This window comes from Porites lutea, chromosome 10 (assembly GCF_958299795.1).
Source record: "Porites lutea chromosome 10, jaPorLute2.1, whole genome shotgun sequence".
NCBI lineage: Eukaryota > Metazoa > Cnidaria > Anthozoa > Scleractinia > Poritidae > Porites > Porites lutea.
In genome coordinates, this window is record NC_133210.1 from 19,222,740 (window position 1) to 19,232,480 (window position 9,741).

Sequence of the window (9,741 nt, forward strand, 5' to 3'; positions counted from 1 at the left end):
TAGCGTTGGTGTTTCTGTGTTTAAGGGAAGACCTAAAAGAAAAATCAGTTCGACTTAAAGACTTTTGTCTTCCCGTAAGCACATTATATTTTCTTTTCTTTTCTTTTCTTATTTTAAACGGGCCCAGACGAACAGTTCTGTGTAGCCTTTACATTTATACCTCACAATAACTGAAAAAAAAATTACCGTGAGGTGTATAATATTTTCTCTGAGGACAGACACAGGAAAGCAAACGATAACCTTTTTCGCTACTAATAACAATAATCAGTCTTTCACTACAAATATAAACGTTAATACAGCAACTTACAACTTTTTTTATAAAAAAAAAGGACAAACACGGGCTCGAAAAGCCGGCGAGTCAGTCTGTTTTAGAATAGAGGAGAATTCTTTCCTTTTTTGGATAAGCTCACTTTTTTCAGTGAGAATATAAAGCCATAAAGAAACAACTGAAAACAAACGCAGTAAACTTAATTCAAGCGGTATTCAGGTGTATTCAGGGCACAAGTTATGGAAAAAGAGAAGCACACTGCACACTGCAAAACTGAAGAAATTCTTGAATTCTACACGCTGCAAAGTTCTTGAATGGCAAGTAACGAATGAGAAAATGAATAGCAATTCAATGTGGAACATGTACAAAAACAACCCTTCAGTTTTAATTCAAGAAAAGGCCCGTCTGAATGTTACGAAAAATCTCACGATCTGTAGTCTCATGGTCGTTTTTTGAACTAATGTTATGAATGAACAATGCGAGATAAATAACTTAATTTTTTGAAATTTTTTGTTAAAAAAACCATAAGTTAATCCTTAAAAGCAAATCACGTAAGACAAATTAAATCGTTGTGTTCACGCAAGTTAAATCGAGCACATGGTAAAAAAATCAATTTCAAATGCACATTTTGTGGTTTTTCTTTCACGCCGATGTCAAAATGTAGAAAAAAATTCCTTTTTAAAGACGTACTTTTCTTTGATCATAGCGTACGGAATGTACCTCAAGTGTCGTCAGAAACCTCGCTGCCTTGGTTGGTTCAAAACAAGCCAAGTGCTCCGATCCGCCGTATAGAAAACAAGGTTGAATTCTTCGAAAGACAATTTCATAGCGAAAAGCTTTCGTTTGTCCACAAAAAGGAAACTGAGCATTCTTTTGAACTTTCTCTTTCCATTTATATCTTTTATCGGCGTATTTTCAATCTTGAAATGCAAAACTTTAGTCTTGAAAACCACAACATCAAGAACGCGCGCCAGCCATTTTGTTGATGGATGACATTTACAAAGGTGTCAAATCCGTTTCTTCCCTCACCCCCTAAATGGTTGACATGACCATTCGACATATAACGGTGTAAGATTTTTATTTTCAGCATTATATGCCATGAGCGATTTATTTACATGCTTTTTCCTCTCGAAATCAGGCTGCAGGACAGTTTTCCTGAAATCACCCATAACCCCCTCAAAAGTCAAATGGTCAGCCGCTAAAATCCACCAAACACTTGGTCAGTTGACAGGTTCTGACTTGTCCATCATTTCTAAAGGCTTTTGAAACAATTGCTGGTTTCCACATGACGTCACTAAAATCCAAACTACAAAACTATCGATCCTACCGAGATTTTACTTTCATGATGTATTAGAGGAGCAGAAAAATAAGTTTCATACAAATTTTCGCTTCAAAAAGGTTCTTGGTTTTGTGATAGAGTACGCTTGAATTTCTAAGCTTTTGCGTGACGCGTCATTTACATGACGGCCAAGGGAGCTGTCATGTAGGTTAAAATAATGACTTATTTCAGGGAAACAGTTCATGATTAGAAAAAGTATTACTTCAATGTTTATGAGTTCTTTAAAGAATAAATTCACGCTTTTGTAGCAAATCTCGGTAACAGATGTTTCTGTCTCTAGGGAGAGGGGAGGGATTTGTTTCTACTTACCCCTACCCGGAAAGTCCGTACGGACGGACGTACGGTGACGTCATAACCAAATTTTCTCGGATGGATGGTTTTCCAAATTTTATTACCCATGGTGCTCCGATGCGCGCGCTTCGCGCGCGGAGGCTCCGCTACGAAGACTCTAAGTGTAATTGGCGAGTTTTGATGCCCCTTTTGTCACGGTTACAATAGGAATTTTATTAATTGTTAGTCCAGTTGCCGTTTGTCCGATCATTTCTCTCCTTGTTAGTTTTGCTTGAGTTCGTCAATGAGTCATTTGTCTTGTAAGGTGCCGTTCACTGTTGACTTCGATTCAGGGTTGTTTGTTCTAAGGTACGTACTACGAAACGAGACAAACTGTAGAAAAGGAAACTCTAATGATATCTTTTCAAGATCTGATCGATTTAATCAACAAAAAACTTGCAACAATTGCAGATTGCTGCGTGGGCGAAACTCGATGAGGCAAAAACCCGCAGAATTGACAGAAGAAGTGAAGCGCCAAAATGACTTCGTGTGGTTCTTTCAAACACTAGACCCTCCGTAAATTAGTACCGGATCACAAAACGGTGTACCCGAATTTTCACTTAATATCGAGCACGAGTTTGTGTACGAACTGCAGTCGAAAAAATGTCCATGGTGTTTCCCTGAGATATGTCCGACACAGAAAGCTTCTCCTCGACCGTTACAGATTGTATGGAAACCAGGCTATATAATGTACATAGAGTAATTTATATTTTTTCACACTTTGGCTACATGTTTTGTAATTAAAGATCATTCACCGAGATCTCGCAGCTCGAAATGTGCTGGTTGGAGAAGGAGAAACTTGCAAAGTGACTGACTTTGGAATGGCCATAGACTTATATGGCGAAGATATTTATAGGAGGAAAACAAAGGTAAGTTGTGTGGGAACATTTGACAATTAACGTGCTTCGATTTAGGCTCTGAATTTCTACTACGTTGCCTGGCACAGTGATTTAGTACATTTTTTAAGAGCTGTGATTATAGTATAATTTTAAACGTCTCTGAAAAATGATAGTTAAACATCCCTGCTAGCAGAGGCCTGTTTTCCCCGCCGCAGGGAATTGAAAAAAAGTGTTGTGTCTAAAAATGGAATCCGTGAACGATATATGTGTAAGATTTCCTTAGAAAACCCTTTACAAAATGTCTTAATGGTCAGCCCTGAGTAAACAGGGAAACGTAAGTGATGCTTCTTATAGCAATCGACAACGTTTCTTTGAAGTTTTCAAGTACCATAGCCACATTACGAAGAATCAACCAAATTGAAAACAGAAATTTTGTGATGCTTTATCTTTTAACCAATATTTAACCCCCTTTTTTTTAAATTTCTAGAGTCGTCCGCTGCCGTTAAAATGGACAGCTTATGAGGCTCTGCACAATCGAAGATATACAATTAAAAGCGATGTGTACGTAAAATTAATATTCTTTATACCAAAGTAGAATTCTTTTTTTGAAAAATAAGCTGCCAAAATTTGGTGATCATCTGGAGGCTATAAGGCTCCTAAGAAATCCGTTGTTTAAGGTTTTCTGTGTGTATTCGATACTTTGATTTTTTAGCATGTGTGTATGCACGTATATGTACGGTCTATTAACAAACGAACGGAGGTAAAACCTCGCTGGATTGGTTTATTAATAATTCTTAGTTCATTTGCAACACTTAATAAATAGCTATATAGAAAGGTTATAGATTATCAAAGATTTCTCTTAAGCGATAATGATGTTCTATAACAAAAATGGCAAAGATTTCACCAAAAATATAAAACTATACGAGCTCTAGTTTTGAAATAAAGAAAATTGAAGTCGAGCAGATAAATTTTAGAAAGTTTTGTACTGAAGTACAGGTAATAAATTATTATATGAAAGGACAAAATTCCCTAACAAAATAATGACAAAACTTTACATTACGCGATTATTGATTGACTTCAAATTTCCCGGGCATTCAAGTGTTTTTAATCAGTTACATTAAGTAAGTGTTATCCTAGAGCCTTAATAGACCTACTCAGGCCACTTGAAGCATGACTATACCTAATTAAATATTCATATTTTGTTCAACGAAAAAACACGTGAGACACGATTTTAAATAACACGTGACGTTGCTTTGTCAATGACGTCACAAAAAACGTTTTCCTATACGGGGAAGGGTTACAAACCTTAATCAAAATGTTACATAAACAGTGTAAATCGTAAAATGATCTTGTATGATTGGAAATGTTATTTATCCTTTTCCGATTTCCCTTTGTAACTCATTTTTATGTCAGTTTCTTTGCGTAAATCGCGCTCAAGATTCGACTTTTTAGTTTTTGAAATGCAATAATTCCGCTAATACGAGACATATGCAAATTTCCTCACAGCCCTTTTTAGGTCTTTTATCTGTCAATCAGATGTAGTAAAAAGGAAGTGAATATTTAACGACGCGAAAGGGCTGGAGCTTCAGCAGTAAACTCGAAACCTCTGAGTTCGAGAGCAAAGAACTTAAGCGCCTTTTGAAATTCGATAAAATAAAATCTTTTATAAGGTAATTTAGTCTTTTAGCTTTAATTTGATATATAACTTGCCTTTGTAGCGAAAATGCTCGCGCGACTAGAATTTTTTTCTGTGGGCACCTCGTTTTCCTTTACCGAGACCGTAAACTATTTATTTACGTTTCAGACCAGAAAAATGCTATGTTACAATTCTACTATTTTTTTGATTTTTACCATAATTAGCGTTCTGATTTATATCATTTTTCTCGTTTTTAATTAGATGGAGTTATGGAATTGTTCTATACGAGATTTTTACAGTAGGTATGAATGCCATAAAACTTGTAGGTGGCTTTTAACTTGTCGCATATCGGGACTGGAAAACGAAAATAGACAATCAATAATATACTTTCTAACCGTGTTTTTAGGTGGTTCGCCCTATCCAAGGAAGCGTGGCAAGGACCTTGCTCCTTTGCTTCGTCAGGGATACAGGATGCCTAAACCACAGCACGTGGATGAGAAATTGTACATAAAAAATTTAAGTAGAACGATTTTATTTTCTGCATTTTCCTGTATGTAAATAGAAAATTGCTTTCTATTGAATTCATTAACCATGCATTTCTTTTTTAGTACGATAAAGCACAACCCTTTATATGATAGTGAAATATTGCGTGAGGGTAGTGAACTAAGCGACTAGATCAGTCAAGCTCTGTCGCAGTATTGTTCCCATTAACCCTTTTTTATCGTTTCCTTACTGCCACAAAAATGTAATGCTCTCAAAAAATCTCCTGTATACAAGGTTGTTAAGCTGATGAACTATTTTATACATCCTTGCCCACTTTTAATGGTGAATAAATTTTTCCCTCCAGTAATAGACCACACAAACATTTGACCACGGCAACACATAACATCCTCTATATAATTGTCCTAGCTAGGGCAACACTGAAATTGCCCTAGGCCCGGTACTCGAAAGGCCTATTACGTAGCGGGATAATAGCTTTCAATCGACAATTCCTATTTATTTTCCTATAGACTGTTAGAGTATCATTTTGTGTCATTTTGTGTTATCATAAGCTCCGGTCGCATATTCTTGGAAGAGGAAACTTTGCCAAACTCTGGGTTAATATTTAACCATCTTTAGAGGAACTTGCATGAGCCCTGGAGATCGGACGAACTTCCTGAAGACCTTTCTTTGTCACAGGGCTTTCAGGAAGCGTTGGTATTTGGCACAAGGTCGATGTCCGAAGCTTGTAATATCATGATCCACCCCTTCATTAGGTGTGAATATAGCATAACCCATCTATTTTTGGTACACTTAACAGCTCGCCCAATCTACCGCTACCTCAAGGTGCCCAATTTGATCATGGTCTTTCGGAGAATTAAGATTGGAAGTTCTTATATTTTTCAGGTATCAAATTATGATGAACTGTTGGAAAAAAGAATCGGAAGATAGGCCGTCATTTGATGCTTTAAGAACGCAACTGAAGGACATGGAAAATCAGCATACGGTAAACTAGGATATCTATTACTCATGATGGAATTTATCGCGCTTCGACTGGATCATATTCGCTTTTGTAACTGTCTGATTGTTTTAGACCACTCAATAGCGCATAACCGACTTAGTTTTTGAATTTTTCTATCTTCAGAAACTGATCAACATGGATATTTACGAAGATGAGTTGTATGAAGTGGTCGACGATTGGGATTCATAAACGAGTTTTCATAACCAGTAACCTAAACTGGACATAACTTTACGATTTTACATTAGAGTGCGAATTCATCTAAGAGCCTTCGACGCGTTTCAAATTAAACTTGGAAAAAATTGGCTGGTAACTGATAACGTCGTCGGAAGTCTGTTTTGTACAAACGTGATCCTAGAATTGCTCATTTTCTCATTACTAGCTGAAGACCCGATTTCCAGCAGAATAATGCATGTGTCAAGGACAAAATTAAGTATTTTAATCGATTTCCAAATCACTGGCTTAACATTGACTTGAATAGGTCTTGCTATGATGCTACAAAAACGAAAAAGATAAAGATAAAAAAATGTATATATACGCCACAGTTTTTGCATTAATCTTCAGAAAATGGTATTCCTTACAACTTGTACTATAATATAAACCTAATTGAATTTTTTAACAATGCTATTGCACGTGAGGAGTTAAAGCGACATTTGTTGGTTTGACACTAGAAGCGAAGTTAGTCGCAAGTAAGCACTTGATTCAAGTGCACTTGGAAATCTTATGTCGCTCTGCAGAAAACATGGCTTCACACTTGTTGACAAAGTATATTACTTGAAGTAAAGGCAGTCAATACTTGGCCTCACACTAGAGCTTCAAGTATAATGTAAGTGTACTTGGAACCTACTTTGAGTGTGAAGGAGTGAAATGTACCTACTTATAAACTTTACTTGGTGACCTTGGAAACGTTCGTAGTTCAAGGATGCCGAAGTTCGCCGACAAGTATCGGCTACACCACACTTGAGAACACACTCGACCAATAAGAAATGGAAACCATGTGCACGATGTGCAAGTGCAGCGGTTCCAAAATTCTAATGAACGGAGAGTTGACAGCTTTAACAATATACTTCGTCAACAAGTGTGAAGCCATGTTTTCTATAGAGCAGCGTAGGATTTCAAAGTGCACTTGAATTAATCAAGTGCTTACTTGAAACATACTTAGCTCCTAGTGCGAAGCCAAGTAATCTCTCCGTTCATTAGAATCTTGGAACCTCTGCACGTGCGCATCGTGCACATGGTCAAGTCTAGTCTCAAATGTGGTGCGGCCCATACTTGGCGCGAACTTCGGCTTCTTTGAACCACGAACTTTTCCGTGGTCACCAAGTAAAGTTGAAGTAGGTTCCAAGTACACTTACATTGTAATTAAAGCTCTAGTGTGAAGCCAACAAATAATAAGTTCAAGCTAAACTTTCTAGTTCCATTGTTGCCTTAAATTATTCATAAACTGTGTACAATTAAGAGGTATCTCATTAACTTTGAAACTTCATACATACTTTTTCAATAAACAGGACAAGGACATCTAGTAGGCGTCTGAGGTTATCATTTTATAAGACCAGGGGAATAGTTCTGTGACAAAATTTGCTTGGGAGACAAATTTATATAAGGACTATTGGACACATGAAACAATGATAAAATTTCATGATAAAATTTAACATTCGTAGGGCATTCTACGAAGGTATGTGCCAGCGAATCAGGAATCTTAAACTGAGTACAAAGATCATCATTTCTGATTTTTAATTTGTTAAGTTCGTTATTGGTTACTAAAATTTTCTAGAGAATTTTTTAACCAAATTCTCTTAATTCATTGTCTTTTGTCGATTTAAGGATAGAAGCTAGACCAGCGTTTAACAGCAGACTATGCCCAGTAGTTTCACTTTCCCGGGAAAAATTTGTAATAATCTTTACATCTCAATTTAGTCAAAGGGAGACAGTGCTCTATTATCAGACAAGTAGAACACCACCCGCTCATTCTTGAGCTTTTTTCTTCAAGTAAAAAGGAATCGCAGCAATAAGTTTAACGAAAGATGACCACAATTGTGCAACTGACCCGTGCACGTATTCATTATATTTAATTCCTTATAGCTCGGTTTGCCAAGTAATAGTAAGCCACAACAAAGCAGATAAGCTAGCTGAAAACCATGGAAGTCAGTAGTTAATAAAATGTTGCATCACAATAGCTACACTAAAATAGTATTACCTTGTTAGGTACAATGTAATGTAATTTCGATTTGTAATCTGAGTAACTTACAATAAATTCAGTTGTAGTACAATTAGTGCAACATTGGTGATTAAAATAAAGGCATCTCAATACTTTCTATTAATATTCTCTTTCTTCATATCCTTGTAAAGAGAATCTCGGCCTGTTTTTATACGCGAATCTGAATTTGCAATCATCTTAGATTCTCAATGATTAAATTACATTTCAGCTGTTTGTTAAGGCTATATGTTATAGCCCCCTAGTAGCGAAAAGCGCGGGCTTTTTGGCGGCAAAAAAGGATTAACGTCTAGCTTTTAACCAGCAAAATTTTTTTTGTTCTCGATATTTTTGACCAACTAGTTGGATTTTACTAAAACAATTATTCCTCTCGCACTCATGGCCTCAGAGCCCATTCGGGCTCGAGGAATAATTGTTAAATAGTATCCACACTTGAAATGCATAGAAGTGTTGTTGTCAGGTTTCAGGTTTCACACCCTTTGAGCCAAAGCAGTGAAATCTAAATGAAAGATATCGTTGATGTTGGTGTGTGCATGATAGGCTCGTTTATATTTTTTTTTTACGATGCAGTTACTTTGTCATTAAAAGGGCTGTGTCACGACTGTCTAGAATCATTTTGTTACTATTACCAATTGCAAGTCCTTATTCGCAATGGAACTTGAATTTAGGAAAGAAATTAGTTGCAAATGGCACACTGCTTCGTGTTACATCAAAGTAACAGACAAAAAAATGATCTTTGAAAAACTGTAAGGATAACAAGTTTTCAAAAATTCACAATTGCACTCCGTCTCAGTCGTCATTCGTGCCTCCTATATTGTATATGCTGTGTTATTTATATTTTCTTTTAATATTCTGAGTAGTTATTTTAATGTTTCACTCAATTTGGTGACTGTTCCCAATGTTCAAATTTTGATATATTTCGTGACACAGCTCCTTTATTCGCCGCCGCCTGCTGCTGGTCTTCATCAGGCAATGGTGCCGATTCATTAACTGGGCTGGACTATTACTTAGTACCACCGTGGTAGTCTGTGATTATTGTGGAACGAGTCGTGTTCGCGGCTGGTAGATGTTGATTCTAAAAATTGTTGGCAGCGTTATAGCCAGTAGCTATACGACGCTTTTGACTCACACTACTCTCAAAGCAAAAAGTTTAACATGGTATTTACAATCGCCGATCGAAACAGCCTATTACTAAAACGACCATTACACATAAGCAAAAGAGAATTTATCCTCTGTTGTTGTCTCTAAAGGTTTCCTTATTCGTTAGTATAGTAAATGTCGCGAAATCCAAGAAACAGTCAGCTAATAAAGAACCCAGCCTTGAAATTAAATCTACAGCTGTTCTGCCTTATAGGACGAATGATTATTTGAGGCCGCTCTCCGTCATTTCCTCCAACAATATGGCAAGCCGCCTGTCTTCAATTCCAATACAACAGTTGGATGACGCTATTTAAGTGTTATCTAAGGATGCTATTGACCATCGAAAACAAGATTAACTAGGTTGTAATTTTCCTTAAGAATGCGGTAAAGTATTCCGCTCTGGGACAAGGTACATTAATTTTATTTTCCGACACTATCCCTGATACTCTCGTAAGGCAAGAGGAAATCAACAAACG

General features: G+C 36.7%; 1 protein-coding gene across 1 annotated transcript in view; it reads left to right on the plus strand.

Moving 5' to 3' along the window:
* LOC140949633 (uncharacterized) overlaps positions 1-6,164 on the plus strand; it is a 38,936-nt gene extending 32,772 nt beyond the window's left edge. The window contains exons 21-26 of the mRNA XM_073398787.1: positions 2,684-2,806; positions 3,264-3,337; positions 4,674-4,714; positions 4,819-4,915; positions 5,799-5,898; positions 6,037-6,164. Of these exons, the coding sequence (XP_073254888.1) occupies positions 2,684-2,806; positions 3,264-3,337; positions 4,674-4,714; positions 4,819-4,915; positions 5,799-5,898; positions 6,037-6,102 (501 nt within the window). The 3' untranslated portion in view covers positions 6,103-6,164. The remainder of the gene's footprint in view (positions 1-2,683; positions 2,807-3,263; positions 3,338-4,673; positions 4,715-4,818; positions 4,916-5,798; positions 5,899-6,036) is intronic.
* Positions 6,165-9,741: the final 3,577 nt, after the last annotated feature.